The sequence below is a fragment of the Nannospalax galili genome, unplaced genomic scaffold (genome assembly GCF_000622305.1).
Source record: "Nannospalax galili isolate Female #2095 unplaced genomic scaffold, S.galili_v1.0 scaffold137, whole genome shotgun sequence".
Taxonomy (NCBI): Eukaryota; Metazoa; Chordata; class Mammalia; order Rodentia; family Spalacidae; genus Nannospalax; species Nannospalax galili.
Window position 1 is genome coordinate 2,228,782 of NW_008340203.1, and position 20,526 is coordinate 2,249,307.

Consider the following 20,526-nt stretch of genomic DNA (forward strand, 5'->3'; position numbering starts at 1 on the left):
GCTCTCCAGCTGCACGCGGTCAGCAGACACCCAGAGCGTAACCCGGCCCGGAAGCCCTTTCTGGATGTGGTTGCAGGAGACGCCCTTCAGGTCCACGTGGCCTGAGGTCCGCAGCCCATTGGGTGCGGGCCACCCCGCCCCGCGGCTCCGGAGCCCGGCTTGGTGGTCAGCTGGCCGCCGCGAAGCTGGGACCATGGACTTGGCGGTGGCCGTGACTGTGGGATTCCTACTCCTGGCCCGGGGTTCGGTGGGCGACGAGGCCCGGGAGGCCGCGGCCGTGCGTGAGCTGGTGGCCCGGCTGCTGGGGCCCGGCCCTGCCGCCGACTTCTCCATATCGGTGGAGCGCGCCCTGGCGGCCGAGTCGGGGCTGGACACCTACAGCCTGAGCGGCGGCGGCGCGACGCCCGTGCGCGTGCGCGGTTCCACTGGCGTGGCGGCCTCCGCGGGACTGCACCGCTACCTGCGCGACTTCTGCGGCTGCCAGGTGGCTTGGTCGGGTTCCCAGCTGCACCTGCCGCGGCCGCTGCCCGCCCTGCCGCAGGAGCTGACCGAGGCCACGCCCAACAGGTACAGATGATGAGGGTCCACACCCGCTGGGGCTGCAGCCTCCATCCTCAGAGCATCCACCCTTCGCTCCGCCCTCTCTGCTCCCATCTGCTGCTGCAGACACCTGGGGTTCGCCCACTGTCCAAGTCTGAGCTCCACTAATAGCTGTGAGTTCTTAAGCAAGTGACTTAGCCTCTCAGAGCCTCGGCTGAGCCTTCTGAAAAACAAAAAAGCGGAAATAAGGCTCACCCTGCAGGGCTCATAGAGAATCTGCACAATGATGGACATGGAATTGCTTGGGCGTTCTTGGGGTTAATACATTCCATTCCCTTCCTTCTCTAGCCACTCTTTGAAGGTGCCGCGCAGTGACGCTCGCACCCACGTGGGCGTTTATTCTAGCACTTGCTACACTGTATGGACACCATGTGTTCACACACCTGTGCCCCCATCAAACTGTGGGAACAGGGAGCCCTCTTCCTGGACAGGGACCAGTTTTGCCTTGTGGCGCTGAGATCCTAAGACACCACATCGCACACAGTAGGAGCTCTAGAAGTGGTTCATGAAAATGAATCTATGGCCACAAATAGCTGCCAGGCTAGGGGCACCAAATGTGGCTTTACTGGGGTGGATCAGGAATGAGCAGTAGAGGGTCAGTTTGAAACTTCTCTCCACTCCCGTTTGAGGGGGGTGGTATTGGGGGAGTGTGCCAGGACCAGGCTGCCTAGTAGGAGTTCCCAGTGTGGGAGGTATACTGTATGTCCCCAGTGATGTGACCTTATCCACAGGTACCGCTATTACCAGAATGTGTGCACACACAGCTACTCCTTCGTGTGGTGGGACTGGGCCCGCTGGGAGCGAGAGATTGACTGGATGGCATTGAATGGCATCAACCTGGCGCTGGCCTGGAGTGGTCAGGAGGCCATTTGGCAGCGGGTGCGTGCCCACCTAGCCCCTTGCACTGTCCTACATCCCACTAGCCCTGGGAAACTGAGGTTTCTTTCCATGTCTGGACAAACACCTCCAAGTGCTTACTGTGGGGGAGACTCCAGCAGTCTACTGAAACAGTTGAAGAAGCCAGGGCAAGCTGGGTGTGGTGGCGCTCCCCTTTAATCCCAGCACTTGAGAGGTAGAGGTAGGTAGATCTTTGTGAGTTCAAAGCCAGCCTGGTCCACATAGTGAGTTCCAGGCCAGTTGAGGCTACAGGGGACCCTGTCTAAGAAAGATTTTTTAAAAAAGAAAGAAAGAAAAAGAAGAAACCTGGGTGGCCGGGCCTGGTGGCACTGCCTGCAATCCCAGCCCTCAAGTGGAGGCAGAAGAATTAGAAGGTCAAGGTTCATTTTTGGCTACATGGTGAGTTTGAGGCCAGCCTGGGCTATATGAGACCCTGTCTGATAAAAGAAAAGTCAGGGTTCCTCCACCTCAGTGGTCTTGGTCTACTCTCTTTTCTTTGGCCAACTTTGCTCCATGGAGCTGTCTCAGACCCTCCCTGGTTTGAAGAAAGCCCCTTTGTATCCCATATCCTCGCCCATGTCACAAAAGTGACACTTTAGTGCACTCATCTACTCATGGGTCTGTTTCTCTTGGGCCATGGACTCCTTGCAAGCTGGGGTCCAATTCTGTCTTCATAGCAATAGCGTCCAGCACAGAGAAGTGAATGAATGTTTGTTCAATGAAGTGCTGAATGGGGCTTGGTATGTTTGTTGGTATGGGGCTCTTTCTTCCTCAGGTGTACCTGACCTTGGGCCTGACCCAGTCAGAGGTTGATGAGCACTTCACTGGTCCTGCCTTCCTAGCCTGGGAGCGCATGGGTAATCTGCACACCTGGGATGGCCCCCTGTCCCACTCTTGGCACCTCAAGCAGATTTATCTGCAGGTAAAAGGATGGGGAAGGGAAAAGAAGGGGTGGGATAGGGGCAGGCCAGAGAGGGTGGTACTTGGCCAGCCTCAAGGCTCTTTAACAGGTTCACAGGGACCCTCCCCTGAGCAAGTAAGGGCCTCCCCCAGCAGAGGTCCTGCTAACCTTACCTTCTGTTCCTTTCAGCATCGGATTCTGGACCGAATGCGCTCCTTTGGCATGATCCCAGTGTTGCCGGCATTTGCAGGGCATGTCCCCAAGGCCATCATCAGGTGAGGTTCTCCTTCCCTGCCCACTAAGCCCAAAGGGAAAAGGTTTGGCTTACAAAACACAACTTAAAGACAAATTGACTCAGGTTGGTGTGAGTTTGACTTTTGACTCTGCTGTCAATTGCAACCTAGACTCGACCACTCTGTGCCTCAGTTTCCTTGCTTATAAAATGAGATCTTGCTGGGTATGGTGGTGCACACCTTTAATCCCGGAACTTGAGAGGCAGAGGCAGGCAGATCTTTGTGAGTTCAAGGCCAGCCTGGTCTACATAATGGTTCCAGGACAGCTGGGGCTACAAGGAGACCCTGTCTCAAAAAAGACAAAAAAAAAAAAGAAAGAAAGAAATCTTTAAAAAAAAACCCAAAAACCATGGGGCAGGGGGCTGGAGAGATGGCTCAGTGGTTAAGAACACTGGTTGTTCTTGCAGAAGACCTGGGTTCGAATCCCAGCACCCACATGGCAGCTAACAACTGTCCGTAACTCCAGTCCCAGGGGATCTGACAGCCTCTTCTGACCTCTGAGGGCATTGCATGACACAGGTGCACTTACCTACATGTAGGCAATACATGCTTACACATAAAATAAAAATAATTGAAAAAAAAACCCATGGGATCATTGCTGGGTGTGGTAGTATACTCTTGTAATCCCAGCACTTAAGAGGTTGAAGCAGTTCCAGAGGATCTCAGAGGATCACCAGTTCCAGGCCAGCCTGCATGCATATAAGTGCACCCATGTCATGTCATGCCATACCTGCAGAGGTCAGAGAGGGCATCAGATCCCCTGGAACTGGAGTTATGGTTGTTAGCCACCATGTGGGTGCTGGGAACCAAACCTAGGTCCTCTGCAAGAGCAGCCAGTGCTCTTAACTGCTGAGCCATCTTCCAGCCCCAAGAGACCCAGTCTTAAGAAAAAAAACTTTTCCAGACTGTTAACATCAAACTTAGAAAATTCACCCAATTTTAGTAATATAATTACTTATTATTTTTATGTGCATGAGTGTTTTGTCTGCATGCATGTAAGAGCACAATGTGTGTGCATGGTAGCAGAGGTCAGAAGAGACCATTGGATCTCCTGAAACTGGAGTTACAGAGGGCTGTGAGCCACCATGTGGGTCCTCTGCAAGAGCAGTTAGTGCTCTTAACCTCTAAGCCATCTCTCCAGCCCTATAATTATTTTTTAAAGAGGAGGAACGAAAACAATGTTAAGTAGCCTCCTCACCTACTGTCCCAGAAGGTCTGGGTGTATATTATTTGGCACAGAATACTAGGTTTGTTGGTCTCTAGCCTTCCGTTTCAATGCTGTCTGTCTTGTGACTGGGCAGGCTTTCAAGGCCCAGCCAAAGCTTCTTTTCCATGAAGCCTTGCCAGCACCCCCATGGACCCCCTAAACATAAAGACACACTGAAATTCTGGAGGTTGACATGAGTTTGACTTCTGGCTCTGCTATCAACTGTGACCTAAACAGATTACTCAACCACTCCATGGCTCAGTTTCCTCAATTATAAAATGGAATCATGGGGGACTGGAGAGACTTCACACTGAGGAGCACCTGCTTCCTGCCACTGTCACAGTGCAGTGACATTGAAGATCTCACTGGCTCTCTCTCCTTCTTGCTCACCAGCCAGTGGGAACTTCATTCTTTTCATTCAGTGAACATGCCCAGCCAGGTGTCTTGAGCTGTCAGAGCTAGCCCTGTACTGGGTCCTAGAGATGAAGGTTCCCCAAGGCTCTATCCTAATGAGAGAGCGAGCAATGCCACAGTGGTTCGTGCAGGAGTGTGTATGGGCTTTTGTAGCAGAGGGGCAGAAAGGATGCAGGCATACTGTTTCAGACAGGTGACTTTAGGGACACTAGGGAGGAACCAGGTGGGTAAGCACTGGGGGAGAAGACAAGGACATCAAGCAGGGAGCATGCAAAGGTTCAGGGGCTTGAGAAACTGAAATGCACTCCAGAGGTCATAGATGTTAGTGAAGCTGGTGAGGGGTATGGCCAAGTTAGATGCTGCTCAGCCTCAGCAACTCTGAGCTTTTCTCCCACTAGGGTGTTTCCACAGGTCAATGTCACCCAGTTGGGCAGCTGGGGACACTTCAACTGCTCCTACTCCTGCTCCCTCCTTCTGGCTCCTGGAGATCCCATATTCCCTCTCATTGGAAGCCTCTTCCTATGGGAGTTGACCAAAGAGTTTGGCACAGACCACATCTATGGGGCTGACACCTTCAACGAGATGCAGCCTCCTTCCTCGGAGCCCTCCTACCTCGCTGCAGCCACCTCTGCTGTCTACGAAGCCATGATTGCTGGTATGGTGCCTGGAGCAGGGGCACCCCGGGACACCAGGGGGAAGGAATGGCAAAGGTTGGGGTGGGGGGCGGACACGTCATAGCACCCCCAGGGATACACCACACTTTGTAGCTTGACAGTCTGCATGTGTGTGCTGTCCCATTTATTCCCTCTGGAAGCTGAACTCTGAGGTCAGACAGCCAGACGCCGACCGTGACCTCATGTCTTGGGCACATCCCCCTCTCCCCCCATGTCTTGCTGTCTGTGCAAAAGGACTTCTCATGGTGCAAGAATATCTTGTAAAGAAGTTATTGGGCACAAGCTATTGAAAAGACTTTAAAATGGGCATGGTGACTTATACCTGTAATGCCAGCACTTGGGAGGTGGCGAGGTGGAGGCAGGAGGATCAGGAGTTTAAGGCCAACCTGGGCTATATGAAACCCTGTCTCCCCCCCCCCCAAAAAAAAAAGATTATTAAATTAGAATAAATTAAAATTAAATGGCCAGCAAGATGGCTTAGTGGGTTTTAAAAGCACTCAAAAGCTGGGCATGATGGCACATGCCTTTAGTCCCAGGACTCAGGAGGCAGAGGCAGATGGATCTCTGTGAATTCGAGGCCAACCTGGTCTACATTGTGAACTCGAGGCCAACCTGGTCTACATAGTGAGTTCCAGGCCAGCTGGGGCTATAGGGAGACCCTGTCTCAAAAACAAACAAACAAACACTCAAGCCTGTCCTAAATTTGATATCCAAAAATCAATGTAAAGGTGGAAGGAGAGAACCGACTTTACAAAGTTATCCTCTGACCTCCACAAATACACATCATACACATGCACACATGCACGCACACAAATAGTAAATAGTACATAATTTTTTTTTTTTGGTCTTTTTGAGACAGGATCTCCCTGTAGCCTCAACGGGCTATATGTAGACCAGGCTGGCCCTGCACTCACAGAGCTCTACCTGCCTCTGCCTCCCAAGTGCTGGGATTAAAGGAATGCGCCAGTAAAATACTTTTTAACAAGAAAACAAAGATTTTATTTGATCTCTACTGCATTGCTGAAGGTAGATCATGTAGGCCAGAGAGTAGGTGTTTGTCCTGTTGCACAGATAGGAAGCCAAAACTCCTTCCTACCATTCATAGAGGAAGATGGAGGGGCCCAGGTAAGGGATAGCTCCATGAAGATGCTCTGTGTCAGCCTGGAAGAGAGCACGTTGCCTTATGCTTCCTTGAGCAGTGCTGTCCAAGTGTGATCTGCGACCAGAGGCATGAGCCTTATTCTGAAGTTTAACTGTACTAGACCATCAAAACACCTGAGGTTGGTAAAGTGCTTGTGCAAGGCTCTGGGTTCAACCCAGTACTGCAAAAAAGAAACATCTGAGGCTGTCTAATTATAAGAAAAGAAGTTTAAGGGTTGGAGAGATGACTCCACAGTTAAGAGCACTGGCTGCTCTTCCAGAGGACCTGGGTTCGGTTCCTAGTGGCTAGACAACCATCCATAACTTCAGTTCCAGCGAATCTGACACCCTCTTCTGGCCTTCACAGGCATTTCATGTCTGTGGTGCACTTACATTCATGCGGGTAAAACACTGATACACATTAAATAAAAATAAATAGGGCTGGAGAGATGGCTCAGCAGTTAAGAACACTGTTCTTGCAGAAGAACAGAATCCCAGCACCCTCATGGCAGCTCACAACCGTCCATAACTCCAGTTCCAGAGGATCCGACAGCCTCTTCTGTACTCCTTGGGCATTGCAGGACATGGGTGCACTTACCTACTTGTAGTCAATACATGCATACACATAAAATAAAATATTAAAAAAAGAAAAGTTTATCAGGGAGAATGAGAGGGCTCAGCAGTTAAGAGTACTTGCTGCCCTTGCAGAGGATCCAAGTTCAGTTCCCAGCACCCATATCAAGCAGCTTTGACTACATGTAATTCCAGCTCCAGAGGATCTGACACTATCTTCTGGCCTCCAAGGGCACTCACACACATATGGTATACACACAGAGACACACACAACACATACACTTAAATTTAAAAAAAAAAATCCTCAGCTGGGCTTGGTGGTGCATGCCTTTAGTCCCAGCACTTGGGAGGTAGAGAGAGGTGGATCTCTGTGAGATCGAGGCCAGCCTGGTCTAACATAGTGAGTACTAGGTCAGCTGGGGCTACAGGGAGACCCTGTCTCAAAAGACAAAAAAAAGTCTTTAAAAAATTTTTTTTAAAAAGAACAGTTTCAGCCAGGCATGGTGGCACACACCTTTAATCCCAACACTCAGAAGCACAGGCAGGTGGATCTTTGTGAGTTCAAGGCCACCCTGATCTACAGAGAGAGTTCCAGGCAACTGGAGCTACAAACAGACCCCATCTCAAAAAAAAAAAAAAAAAAAAAATTTTTTTTTCTTTTGACTCAGAGTTCTAAAGATTCAAGTGCCCATATCTGACAATGGCCTTGAGGGCAGAATCTAAAGGTGGCACAGGGTGTCACATGGCAAGAACCAGGGACCATGAACAATGGGAATTTTGGCCTCATCCTGGGTCTCCTGCTCAGTGGACACAGAAATTGGGACTCAGGCATCCATGTCTTAAGCCTTCTCAGGAGTCCTAATGCCCTAGAAGCTGGAGTTTGGAGGAAGCAGGATGAGAAAGGATACCCACTGGTGATGGCAAAACTGCTAGAGGGACAGTCATGGGGGGAAGGTAGGACCTGTGATGATCTCGTCTTCCTCGTGTATAGAATGGGGTCAGCATCACTCCCTCTCCTCTCCTCACCTCTCTTCTTTGTCTTCCCCCAACTGCAGTGGATCCTGATGCTGTGTGGCTGCTCCAAGGCTGGCTCTTCCAGCACCAGCCCCAGTTCTGGGGCCCTGCCCAGGTCAAAGCTGTGCTGGGGTCTGTGCCCCATGGTCGCCTCCTGGTTCTGGACCTGTTTGCTGAGAGCCAGCCTGTGTACATCCGCACAGCCTCTTTCTATGGCCAGCCTTTCATCTGGTGCATGCTGCATAACTTTGGGGGCAACCACGGCCTGTTTGGAGCCCTGGAGACTGTGAACCAAGGTCCCCATGCAGCCCGCCTCTTCCCCAACTCCACCATGGTAGGCACTGGAATAGCCCCTGAGGGCATTGGCCAGAATGAAGTGGTCTATGCCCTCATGGCGGAATTGGGCTGGCGCAAGGACCCAGTGCCGGATTTGATGGCCTGGGTGAGCAGCTTTGCTACCCGGCGATATGGAATCTCTCAGCAGGATGCTGAGGCAGCCTGGAGGCTGTTGCTCAGGAGTGTCTACAACTGCTCTTGGGAGACCTGCAGTGGGCACAATCGCAGCCCTCTGGTCAAGCGGCCATCCCTACAGATGAATACTACTGTCTGGTACAACCGATCAGATATATTTGAGGCCTGGAAGCTGCTGTTAACAGCTGCTCCCAACCTGACTGCCAGCCCAGCCTTCCGGTACGACCTGTTGGATGTCACCCGCCAGGCAGTCCAGGAGCTGTTCAGCTTGTACTATGAGGAGGCGAGGACTGCTTACTTGAACAAGGATCTTGTTACCTTGCTCAGGGTTGGAGGCCTCCTAGCCTACAAGCTCTTGCCTGCCCTGGATGAGGTGTTGGCTAGCAACAGCCACTTTTTGCTAGGCAGCTGGTTGGATCAGGCCCGGGCAGTGGCTGTCAGTGAGGCTGAGGCCCAATTCTATGAACAGAACAGCCGCTACCAGCTGACCCTGTGGGGGCCAGAGGGCAACATCCTAGACTATGCCAATAAGCAACTGGCAGGACTTGTAGCTGATTACTACCAGCCACGCTGGGACCTCTTCCTGGAGACCCTGGCTCACAGCCTGGCCAAAGGTGTCCCTTTTCAACAACACCAGTTTGATAAGGATGTGTTCCTGCTGGAGCAGGCCTTCGTTGTCAGCAGGAAGAGATATCCCAGCCAGCCCCAAGGTGACACCGTGGACCTAGCCAAGAGGATCTTCCTCAAATATTACCCCAAGAGAGTGGCTGGCTCTTTGTGACAGGTACCTCCAGGAACAGGCCCCAAACCCTGGAACTGGACAAGTATAGGGTATTTCCCATGCCTGGGAGAAGGAGCCAAAGCCTACCAGTTGGGTGACACAGATGACTTGGAGGAAAAGAACTTCTCTCTTCCAAACCACCTGATTTGGGGTTGAAATACTGTTTTCTGTTAATAAACTGCTGAATCAGCCTGGATGAAAAGGTCACTGCCAGCTGGACATGGTGGCTCATGCTTTAATCCCAGCACTTGGGTGGCAGAAGCAGGTGGATCTCTGTGAGTTCAAGGCCAGCCTGGTCTACAGGGAGACCCTGTCTCAAAAAGACCAAAAAAAAAAATAGTCACTACCAGTATGTTGGAGGACTTGGGTGCATAGCATGGACCCATAGTGTTACACCCTGACTTCAGCTTGCCCATTTTAACACTAGTCCCTGACTTTAGAACTGGGAAGACCCTTCAGAAGTAGTACGGCATGGCTGCAAGCTCCTGACTAGAATTGTTCCTGGGAGCTGGGTGGTGCACACCTGTGATCCCAACACTCAAGAGATGGAGACAGGAGGATCAGAAGTTCAAGGCCAACCTCAGCTACATAGTTTGATGCCAGCCTAGGCTACAAGATGTCTCAAAACCAAAAAAGAAACATGGGGCTGGGTGTGGTGCACACCTTTAATCCCAGAGGCAGAGACAGGCAGTTTAAGGCCAGCTGGGTCTACATAATGAGACCCTGTTTTAAAAAAAAAGTGCTTGCATATGCTTAAATTGAAATGCTACAGAGAAGATAGCTTGACCCCTGGGTAAGGATGACATACAAATTCTTGAAGCATTCCATATTTTTGTTTTAGTAAAGTACGTTTTGTTCTAAACAAACACCAAAAATGTTCCTGGGGAAGAGGCCTTGATTCTGCCTGGGAGGATCTTCCGAGGGGAACCACTCAAGTCCCACCAGGGAGCCCAGTCTGCTCCTTGCTGAGCACCCCCTCCCCTGTAAGGCAGCTTGGTGTTAAAACCAGTGTCCTTTTCTGTGCCTTGACCCACAACAGGGTGGGGAGAGAGGACCTGACCTTGAGATTACCAGCAGACAAAACAAGGGGGGGGTGGGAACCCCAAGGGGAGGACCACCACAGCAGGGGTGGGGCCAAGCAGGTGATATCCTGCCCCAGACAGCCACCAGAGATCTTAGAGCTCCCAACTCCAGTACCATCCACATGGACCGCACTGTTGTGCTCATCACCGGGTGCTCCTCTGGAATTGGCCTGCACTTGGCGGTACGACTGGCTTCAGACCGGTCCCAGAGCTTCAAAGGTATATGAGGGGACAGGCATGGAGGCCAGGGAAGAGCCCACAGAGGTGTAAATAGGGTGGTAAGCCTTTTATTTTCTCCCAAACTTCCAGTCTATGCCACGCTGAGGGACCTGAAGTCGCAGGGGCCACTATTGGAGGCAGCCCAGGCTCGGGGATGCCCTCCCGGCTCCCTGGAGACACTGGCATTGGATGTCAGGGACTCAGAATCTGTGGCCGCTGCCCGGGCACGTGTGACCGAGGGCCGCGTGGATGTGCTGGGTAAGCCTCCCCATACACACCATACACATCCTGGTCCAATCCAGGACGCCCCGAGTTCAGAGAACATGAGGGGACAAGAGGGGGCCGAGAGCAGTGCGTGAGTGGGATCTGGCCTCTCTCACCGCAGTGTGTAATGCGGGACGGGGACTGTTTGGGCCGCTGGAGGCGCATAAGCTGGATGCTGTGGGCTCCGTGCTGGACGTGAACGTGGTCGGGACCGTGCGGATGCTGCAGGCCTTTCTGCCCGACATGAAGAGGCGTCGCTCCGGGCGTGTGCTGGTCACCGCGAGTGTGGGAGGTTTGATGGGTGAGCAGAAGAGACAGGGCCCAGAGTAAGGGATCCAGGACAGGGTGAGGAAGGGCGAGGCCTCAACAGCCTCGTCTTCCCTCCAAGGGCTGCCGTTCCATGCAGTTTACTGCGCCAGCAAGTTCGCCCTCGAAGGTTTGTGTGAGAGTCTGGCGATTCTGCTGCTGCCCTTTGGAGTCCAGTGAGTCACCAGCCCACCCAAACCCTTTGAAGTCTGGGAACCCAAACCGAGCTGTATTAGGACAATGCCTCTGGCCCCTCCTCCAGGTGACGTGTGTGCCAAGGTGCTCTTGGCACCTGTTATCTCATTTCACAAGTCACCCTATCTCTTAAGGCATATTGGGATTGAGAAGCACATAGAAGGTAGGTGACTGGCCCTGAATCACACAGCTGAAAGTTACGTAGCCAGGCTCCAATTCTGGTGCCAGAGTGCCCCTATCTGCCCCGGGTGGACATGGAACGCCCCCACACGAGCGCGCAGCCCTTTTGCAGTAGGATGCGGCCTCTCACCACTCCCTCTACTGTGGCCCCGCAGCGTGAGCCTTATCGAGTGCGGCGCGGTGCACACTGCCTTCTTCGCGAAGCTGGAGGGCGGCCTGGGTGGGGATCTTGAGCGCGCCGACGCCCCGACCCGCCGCCTCTTCGCACACTACCTGCGGGGCTATAAGCGAATCCTGAGCGAGGCGCAGGACCCGGAGGAGGTGACAGAGGTGGGCGCCTAGGGGCCCGGGGGAGGGGCGCCGTCGCCGTGCGAGGACGCGAGGTACACCGGGGCGACAACCCACGCTGCTTTTCCCGCCGCAGCTCTTCCTGACCGCGCTGCGCGCCCCGCAGCCCGCCTTGCGCTACTTTAGTACAGAGCACTTCCTGCCGCTGGCCCGGCTGCGCCTGGAGGACGCCAGCGGTTGCAGCTACGTCGCAGCTATGCACCGCGAGGCCTTCGCCGGCCTGCAGGTGCAGGAGGAGACGGAGGCACGCAGCCCGGGCCCCCAGGGGACCCCGAGCCCCACGCTTCTTTAGCCGCCGAAATAAATAAAGCCTGTGTGGGTCCCAGGCTCCTGCGCGCTCTTTGCCTCCCTCGGTGTGCGACTCCTCCCTCGAAAGTTGGGGTAGGGGTGGCGTCTGAATTGTGCTGGCCTACATCGGATAAAACCAGCCAGGACAAATTATGCTGCCGCTTATAGCACGCAAAAGGGCCATTAGGGTCTCTGTTTTCTTATCTTTAAAATGGGCACAGAATCTTTTTAAAAAGTGCAATCTTGATCTCATGGATTGTAGTGAGAGCTGTTAATCTCGCCGAGTTGCTAAGTGGAGTTTTTTTTTTCCAATAAATTATTATTATTATTATTATTATTATTATTATGTGTATATGTGTGTATGTTGTGAGGAGGTGGGCAGAACACACTGCACCAAGGCACAATTGCAGAGGTCAGAGGACAACTTTGGGGAGTCAGTTTTCTCCTTCCACTGTGGGCTCCAAGGCTCAAACTCAGGTCTTCAGGCTTGTACCACAAGTGCTTTTACAGCTGAGCCAGCAAGTTGTAGGAGGTTTTAACAGCAGGCATCAATTGAGAGTAGCCTCTTTTGTTAAGACAGCATCTCATATAGCCCAGGCTGGTCTTGAATTTCTCATCCTCTTGCCTCCACCTCTCAGGTGCTGGGGTTACAGGCCTTGGCCACCCTGCACAGTTTCCTAGCTTAAGTCAAGCTAGAAATGCTTTCTGCAGAACCAGATGTATAAAAAAGAAACTGACTCTAATGCCAGCATTCAGGAGGAGCAGGAGGAGCAGGGGACCTGGGCCAGCCTGGGCTGCAGGAGATCCTTCAAAAAGAAAAAGCTTGGCCGGGCATAGTGGTGCACACCTTTAATCCCAGCACTTGGGAGGCAGAGGCAGGCGGATCTCTATGAGTTCAAGGCCAGCCTGGGGCTCCAGGGAGACCCTGTCTCAAAAAGACCAAAAAAAAAAAGAAAGAAAGAAAAGAAAAGAAAAGAAAAGCTTGGTGAGGCGGCACTCCTGTTGCTACATCTGACTAAGAGATAGAGGCAAGAGAATGGGAAGGTCAAGTTCATGCTCACTTTAGAGGTCCAGATACTAAAATTGGAATGATACAGAGAGGATTAGCATGGCCCCCATACAAGGATGACATGCAAAATCACGAAGCATTCCATATTGAAAACAAAAAAATGTTCAAGGTCATCCTCCACTATGTAGCCAGCCTGGGCTATACAGGACCCTGTCTCAAAAATACCAAAACCAAGCCGGGCATGGTGGCACATGCTTTTAGTGTCTCAAAAAAGACCAAAACAAAAACAAAAAACAAAACAAAATACACACACTCACCCCCCCCCAAAAAAAACCCTTCACAAGAACCTTGTTATGGGCTCATTACATCAAACTAGGCAGCCCTGCTGTCACCCTCCTTATCCCTGCCCAAGACAAAATTCCTGAAAGGTCCACCCAGCTCCAGCCTGGGAGCGCTGTTCCTGTTCTCTCCACAGGAGAGTCAGCTGGGCTCCAGTATGCTGGAGGGTCTGTCCTCCCTCCTGAGCCCATAGAGGGTTGCATGGAGGCGGAGCCACTGATAAGTACCTGCAGGGTGGAGGGCTGCTGGGGAAGGTAGAGGGAGATGGAAGTTAGAACAGAGGCTGCAGGCAGGGGAAAGGGCCCAAGTGTCCCCAGGGGATTAGGCTGAGGCGCATGTCTAAGAGAAGGTAAAGGATGGGGAGAGCTAGCTCTTTGCAGTGGACCGGCCATGGCTGTAGGGAGCCTGGAAAGTGGGAACTGAAAGAAGCCTACTGGGGGTGGGAGGGGGGATAGACAGATGGCTCAGAGGTTAAGGACACTGATTGTTCTTCCAGAAGACCCAGGTTCAAATCCCAGCACCCACATGGCAGCTAACAACTGTCCATAACTCCAGTTCCAGGGGATCTGACAGCCTCTTCTGTCCTCCGCAGGCATTGCACAACATGGGTGCACTTACCTACAGGCAGGCAATACATGCATACACATAAAATAATAAAATATTTAAAAAAAAGAATCCTATTGGGGTCCTCAAGGATCTGTGGGGGACCTCAGCTAAGGGCCTCCTCTGCTCCCTCAAAATGGGGCTCCAGCTACCACACTAGTCTTCCCTACAGACCAGGATGGGTCTGCAGTGTCCACAGCATCCAGAAGAGCAGAGCATCAAAGCAGTATGGATTTTTGAAGCATGTGACCTGCTCTCCTAGCCTGCTCCCTCTCCTGGGCTGCTCCTTTGCACCTACTCTTGCACCTATGCATGCCTGTGTGCATGGAGTGAATGTGTGTGGTATATGTGCCCATATCTGTGCACACACATGGGGCCAGAGGAGGATTTGGGGGTGTCTTGCACTATCACTTTCTACCTTATTCCTTTGAGACAGTCTCTCACTGAGGGTGTGTGTGTGTGTGTTCACACTTGGCTTTGTACATAGGTTCTGGGGAATCCAGAACCTCAGGTCCCCATGCTTGTGTGGCAAGCATTCTTAGGCACTGAGTCACCCCCCAGCCCCAATTTTTGTTTTATTGTTTTTTGGTTTTTTTTTTTTTTTTTTTTTTTTTTTTTTTTTTTTTAAGTCTCCCTGTAGCCCCAGCTGTCCTGGAACTATGTAGACCAGGTTGGTCTTGAACTCACAGAGATCTGCCTGCCTCTGCCTCCCAAGAGCTGGGGTTTTTTTGAGACAAGGTCTCCCTGTCGCCCCAGCTGGCCTGGAACTCACTATATAGATCAGGCTAGCCTCAAACTCGAAAACCTGCCCACCGTGCTGGGATTAAATGTATGTGCCACCATGCCTGGCCTCAATTTTTTTTTTTTTTTTGAGACAGGGTTTCAACTATAACCCAGGCTGGCCTCAGATTCATGGCAACCTTCCTTAGCAGCAAGACTCCTTCCTTAGCCTCTCTAGTGCTGAGGCTAACAGGTGTAAGCCACTACTCCTGGGTCCTTTTGTATTTCTTTGTTTCTGAGGCAGGGTCACGTATCCCAGGTTATCCTAAAACTATGTAGATAAGGATAACCTTGAATTCCTGATCTTGCCTTCACCTTCTAAGTACAGAGATACTGTCAGGATAATACCTGGATACTGCCCTACCCCCAGGGCCCTGCACATGCTAAGCAAGCACTCAAATGCTGAGCAACACCCTAGCCCAATTTTGTGGTTTTTGTTTTTCTTTTTTTGAGACAAAGTCTCACTATTTAGCCCTGGCTGGCCTGGAACTCTCAATGTAGACCAGGCTACCCTTGAACTCACAGAGATTTGCCTGCCTCTGCCTCCCAAGTGCTGGGATTAAAGGCATATGCTATCCAGTCCCCTCTCCTGGATTTCTGCAGTAAGCCTCAGAATTGGTTTTCCCTCCCTCCCTTGTACTGGGACAAGCACTGAGCTACAGCCCCAGCCTTGAATTGCTTTTCTTGTCACCTTTGCTTATTCATAGTAAAATGTTCACAGTATAATCACAATGATCTTTCAGAAATGAAAGTGACAGCCTGGTGTGGTAGCATACACCAGTACTTAAAGAGGTGGAGGCAGGAGGATCAGGAGTTTAAGATTAGACTGGACTGACTATGTCTCTGCTTAAAATACCTTTGGCTGGGCTGGGAGTGTGGTTACAGTGGGAGAAAGCTTGCTTCATAAGGCAGAGTTTGTTTCCCACCATGAAAGCATGTGTGTGTGTGTGTCGGGGGGTGTATTTTCTGAAGCCTCTATCAGTAAAATCCAAGGTTTTCTCCTAAGGTCTCCAAGACCTTCTGTGGCGTGTGGTGTGGGTCCCACCAATTTTTTTTTTTTTTTGATATTTTTATTTTATTTTAGTCTTTTTTGAGACAGGGTCTCCCTGTAGCCCCAGCTAGCTTGGAACTCACAGAGATCCACCTGCCTCTGCCTCCCCTGGCCAGAGAACCCAGCAACTCTACTGAACTCCCTTGCAGAGCTCACCCTCTGCCTGCCCCTGCAAACAGGACCTGCGTACCGTCTAGAGCATCCTACGGACGAGATCCAGCCCCTAGTACTCTGGAACACTCAGGACCCCAACATGTCATCTGTGAAATGGGGCTGTGCTGTCCTGTAACTTTACAATGGTCCTCGAAATGGGAGGGCTTGGATTGGAGCAAGCGCAAGCAAGTGACCCCACTGCCCAGACCCCAGATCTGAGAAAGAACCGCAGGTGTGGTCCTGGCTTTCCCATCCTGGCAAGCCGCAGGACAAAGCAAATCCCGCCTCTCCAGGCCTGCGGGAATCCGCGAAATGTTGCCTTTGCAGCCTGCCCGGCTCTGCTCACCCAGATCTTAGTGGATCCAGTGCCTGGGTTTGGCGCATCCCGGCAGCCTCTGCACTCAGCCCCGCCCCGTCGGGAGGACACGCCTCCCCCTAGAAGTCTCGCGAGCATTCTTGTGTGAACGGGGTTCCTGTAGGCTGAGACCAGGGGCGGGACGGGTCGGGGTGGGGCAGTGTCCTGAGGTAGTGCTTCCGGGCCGCTGTCTGGGTCGCCTCCGCGACGGTATCAGTGGAAGCCGTGCGGGCGGTATTCCGTGAGTCGGGCCGCTGCGCAGCGGCCCGTGCAGCCCCACCGTCGAGGCTGCGAAGACCCCGTGCAGCTCAACAGGAGGACCCAGGACCCCTGCAGCCTCAGCCCCATGACTCGGGGCTTCCAGCCCGTGCCTCCTTTGCAGGCTTGCGCTTTCCGCCCTCGAAGTCCTCGCTCCAGGCTGCGCCTCCTGCGTCGGAGCACCGCTGCAGGCCGCCTGGTCACTCTCGCTTCTGACTGTCCGCAGGCCTGGGCAGCATGGCCGTGTTCCGCTCGGGCCTCCTGGTGCTGACAGCGCCGCTGGCCACCCTGGTCCCGCGCCTGGCTCCCATCCTGACCTCCGCATCCCGCCTGGTGAATCACACCCTTTATGTGCACCTGCAGCCGGGCATGAGCCTGGGGGGCCCCGCTCAGCCCCAGGCTAGCCCCGTGCAGGCCACGTTTGAGGTTCTGGATTTCATCACGCACCTCTACGCTGGCGCTGACCTGCACAGGCACCTGGATATCCGAATTCTGCTGACCAATCTCCAAACCAAGAACACCTTTCTCCCTACACTGCCCAGTTCGGTCCAGAATCTGGCCCACCCTCCAGAAGTGGTGCTGACGGACTTCCAGACCCTGGACGGGAGCCAGTACAATCCTGTTAAGCAACAGCTAGAGCGTTATGCCACCAGCTGTTACAGCTGTTCCCCACAGTTGTCTTCTGTGCTGCTATACCCCGATTATGGGACTGGAGAGCTGCCAGCGGAGCCCCAGAATGTCCCCTTGCCTTCCACCATCAGACCAGCTTCCCCCGTTGCCAGATCTCCAAATCAGCCTGTTTGTGGTTACCACCGTGGGGCTGTGGGTGGCACGTTTGACCGCTTGCACAATGCCCACAAAGTGTTGCTCAGTGTTGCATGTGTGCTGGCCCAGGAGCAGCTTGTGGTGGGAGTAGCAGACAAAGACCTATTGAAGAGTGAGTGAGAGGGACCCTGGATTAGGGCAGTGGAGGACACCCACCAAGTTTTCTTGCTTCCCCCAGTGCCCGAGATAAAGGAAGGGTAGAGCCGCCCATGACTTCACCAAATGTCACAGTGCCTGACACTCTGTTGCTAAGGGAAACATTGTTAAATGATCACATGTAGTTTCCTCAGTGGTGGTCCACTCCCACTGAAGTCACTCACAGTCCAAATGTAAACCAAGAAATATGCACTATAGTTCTTCAAGTGATCAACTCTAAAGTTTGAGACTGTGAGTAAATGGGTAGGTGGTGAATTTAGGTGACCCGATAGTGCCATAGACAGTGAGGGGATGCAAGGATGGAGTGTTTCTTGGAATTCTCCATCTAGCTGATGCCCACTGGCAATTTCTCTTGAAGCAGTTTCGTGGTGGCTTCTCTGGCCACACGCCAGCCCTTGGAGAGACTATCTATGGTGCTTGTGTTTCCCATCATTCCCCTCTCCCCCCAGACCTTCCCAGTTTCACCCTTTCTTGCTGCCACCCCCCCCCCAGGGGATTCCAGTGCTTAGGAATACTCTTTCCCAAATGAGCCCACACTTGTACCCCAGTTAAAGAGCTCACTGTTGTTCTCGGCTCTTTCCCCAGGCAAGCTGCTCCCTGAGCTGCTCCAGCCTTATGCAGAGCGTGTGGAACATCTGAGTGAGTTCCTGGTGGACATCAAGCCCTCCCTGACTTTTGAAGTCGTCCCCCTGCTGGACCCCTATGGGCCGGCTGGCTCTGACCCCTCCCTGGAGTTCCTGGTGGTCAGCGAGGAGACCTATCGTGGGGGGATGGCTGTCAACCGCTTCCGCCTTGAACATGTAACCCTGAGGGAGACTGACAGAGGGAATGGGAGGGGGAAAGCCATTGTGGGGCCTGTTGGAAGTACTGTTGCCTCAGAGCAGGGTAGGGAGGGTTCACGGTAGAAGCCAGAAGGAACTGCCTGCTGTTGGAGGAGGAGAGGGGTAGGTAGGGAGAGTAAAGGGCACATTGGGGCTCCACATTCATCCTCCTTCCTCTTTTTCTACCCTACCCTCTTTACCTCAGGGCAAGGAGGAGCTTGCCTTGTACCAGATTCAGCTGCTAAAGGACCACAGTCACAATGAAAATGAAGAAGACAAAGTCAGCTCCTCCAGCCTCCGACAGCGCCTTCTGGGAAACCTCCTTCGGTCTCCAAATGTAAGCCTTCCCTCCCTCCCTCCTCCTCCTCCTCCCCAGGGTATGCTGGAAATGTTGAAAAGCAGAAACAGGGATTGAGCTCCAAGCAGGAGCCTGAACACCCCGTATTTGAATTTCCCACTCATCTGTCTCCAGGAGAGGCCAGAGCTCCCACCAGGTCTTTATGTGCTTGGGCTGACTGGCATCAGTGGCTCTGGGAAGAGCTCAGTGGCTCAGCTACTGAAGAGCCTAGGAGCATTTATCATTGACAGTGACCACTTGGGCCATCGGGCCTATGCCCCTGGAGGCCCCGCCTACGAGCCTGTGGTGGAGGCCTTTGGAACAGGTACTAACTGGGGAGTGGTAGAAGTGATCTGAGGTGAGAAGATAGCCCTGACTTTTTGCTTAGCCTTCTTTGTCTGTCACCCAGATATTCTCCATAAAGATGGCACCATCAACAGGAAGGTCCTAGGCAGCCGGGTATTTGGGAGCAAGGTAAACACCTTTCCAAGGACTCCTCAGCTGCTATCAGATGCATGGGGTGGGGTCCAGTAGACTCCCTAGTCTGTCCTGGGAAGGCATTTTCTGCTCATATCTTCCCAACCCCCATCTCCCAGGCTGCCTCCATTTCTCAAGGAAGGTAACCTCTGCTCACTCCCTGTCCCCCTCCCCAGAAGCAGCTGAAGATCCTCACAGATATTATGTGGCCAGTTATCGCAAAGCTGGCCCGAAAGGAGATGGATCTGGCTGTGGCTAAGGGTGAGTGGGAGGGATGATGGTAGCAGCCAAAGGGGACAGTTAAAGAGCAACTCCTCTGGGATCTTCCTTGTCCCAGGTGGAAAGTCGCTTTTCCTGAGACTGTGTTTGGTGGACTTTTTGACGGCAAGTGTCAGGGTGTTGCTGGCAGTGACTAGGATTTCCCCACAGGAACGACTGTGTGTGTGATTGATGCTGCCATGCTGCTTGAAGCCGGCTGGCAGAACATGGTACATGAGGTGTGGACCATTGTCATCCCTGAGAGTGAGGTATCTGGAGCCCACCCTACCCGCTCCCCACTGCAGAGAGTATCCTGCTCTGATCCAGTAGGCTGAGTTGGGATCCTTCCTACTAAGTGTGTCATCTGTGCCCAGGCTGTACGACGCATTGTGGAGAGGGATGGCCTGAGTGAGGCTGCCGCTCAGAGCCGGCTTCAGAGCCAGATGAATGGGCAGCAGCTTGTGGAACAGAGCCATGTGGTTCTGAGCACCTTGTGGGAACCACATGTCACTCAAGGCCAGGTGGGTGCCCAGTGAAATACTAGATTGTGAGAAGGGATGTCAAGTGGTTGCCTGCCTGACTCTCTTTTCTCTTACCATTTTGAACTGCCCAAAGGTGGAAAAAGCCTGGAATCTTCTACAGAAGCGCATCACCAAGACTCATCAAACCCAGGACTGACAATGAGTTTTCTGTGAAGCCAAGTTGGCCCCTGGAGCTGACAGACCCAGTGGTGAGGACAGGGTCCTTCGTGCTCACCCTGTCTCAGGCCTAGAGGGCTTCAAGCTAAACTGTGCAGGACACAGCTAGGCCTGGAAGCCTGCCTAGTATGCTGGCATTTTACCAGCAGTGAGGATGTGGCTGATGGGGGAGCAGGCCCCTCTAGGGTTTCAATCCTTTCTTGGGTGGTGGATGTCTCATGCACTGTTGATGGGTCATGATAAACACTGGAACTTGGAATTAAAGATGATTGTTTCAAGTGTGAACTGTATGATTTCTGCTTCCTGCTCCACTGCCTCCTGGGATCTCTGGATTTTTAGGCTACAGATTGAGGGGTAAAGGCCTTGGAAGCCCAGCAGTGCTTTGGTTAAATGTACAGCTTTTCAAGCTAGCCAGATTGACTAGCTGTGTGCTTTTGAATAAGGTGCTCTTTCCTACCTATAAAGCAGCATAACAGGCCATTGACAACGTCTAATGCCACACATGCCCTGCCAGACACTAGCCAGAACGTTCAGAGTTCAATGCTGGGGGGGGGGGGGC

At 52.7% G+C, this 20,526-nt stretch overlaps 3 protein-coding genes, 1 non-coding gene and 1 pseudogene across 4 annotated transcripts; all 5 read left to right on the top strand.

Annotated features, from left to right (window-relative positions):
* The first annotated feature begins 106 nt into the window (after positions 1–106).
* Positions 107–9,273, top strand: Naglu (N-acetyl-alpha-glucosaminidase). Its single transcript, XM_008835303.3, has 6 exons — positions 107–567; positions 1,332–1,479; positions 2,273–2,419; positions 2,588–2,673; positions 4,711–4,967; positions 7,755–9,273. Exons 1-6 carry the CDS (start codon positions 194–196, stop codon positions 8,963–8,965), a joined length of 2,223 nt encoding a protein of 740 aa, XP_008833525.2. The 5' UTR covers positions 107–193; the 3' UTR covers positions 8,966–9,273.
* A 433-nt stretch (positions 9,274–9,706) lies between these two features.
* LOC115070718 lies at positions 9,707–9,799 on the top strand (annotated as a pseudogene).
* A 168-nt stretch (positions 9,800–9,967) lies between these two features.
* Hsd17b1 (hydroxysteroid 17-beta dehydrogenase 1) lies at positions 9,968–12,187 on the top strand. Its single transcript, XM_008835304.3, has 6 exons — positions 9,968–10,266; positions 10,357–10,524; positions 10,652–10,831; positions 10,919–11,012; positions 11,367–11,541; positions 11,636–12,187. Exons 1-6 carry the CDS (start codon positions 10,170–10,172, stop codon positions 11,849–11,851), a joined length of 930 nt encoding a protein of 309 aa, XP_008833526.1. The 5' UTR covers positions 9,968–10,169; the 3' UTR covers positions 11,852–12,187.
* Positions 12,188–12,902: 715 nt separating this feature from the next.
* LOC115070717 lies at positions 12,903–13,007 on the top strand. The gene has a single exon (XR_003849865.1). It is a non-coding gene; the product is annotated as a U6 spliceosomal RNA (small nuclear RNA).
* Positions 13,008–16,291: 3,284 nt separating this feature from the next.
* On the top strand, positions 16,292–20,252 carry Coasy (Coenzyme A synthase). Its single transcript, XM_008835305.3, has 9 exons — positions 16,292–17,332; positions 17,962–18,176; positions 18,403–18,534; positions 18,670–18,859; positions 18,944–19,008; positions 19,188–19,272; positions 19,441–19,538; positions 19,644–19,790; positions 19,885–20,252. The coding sequence occupies exons 1-9, from the start codon at positions 16,633–16,635 to the stop codon at positions 19,945–19,947; spliced, it is 1,695 nt and encodes a 564-aa protein (XP_008833527.1). The 5' UTR covers positions 16,292–16,632; the 3' UTR covers positions 19,948–20,252.
* Positions 20,253–20,526: the final 274 nt, after the last annotated feature.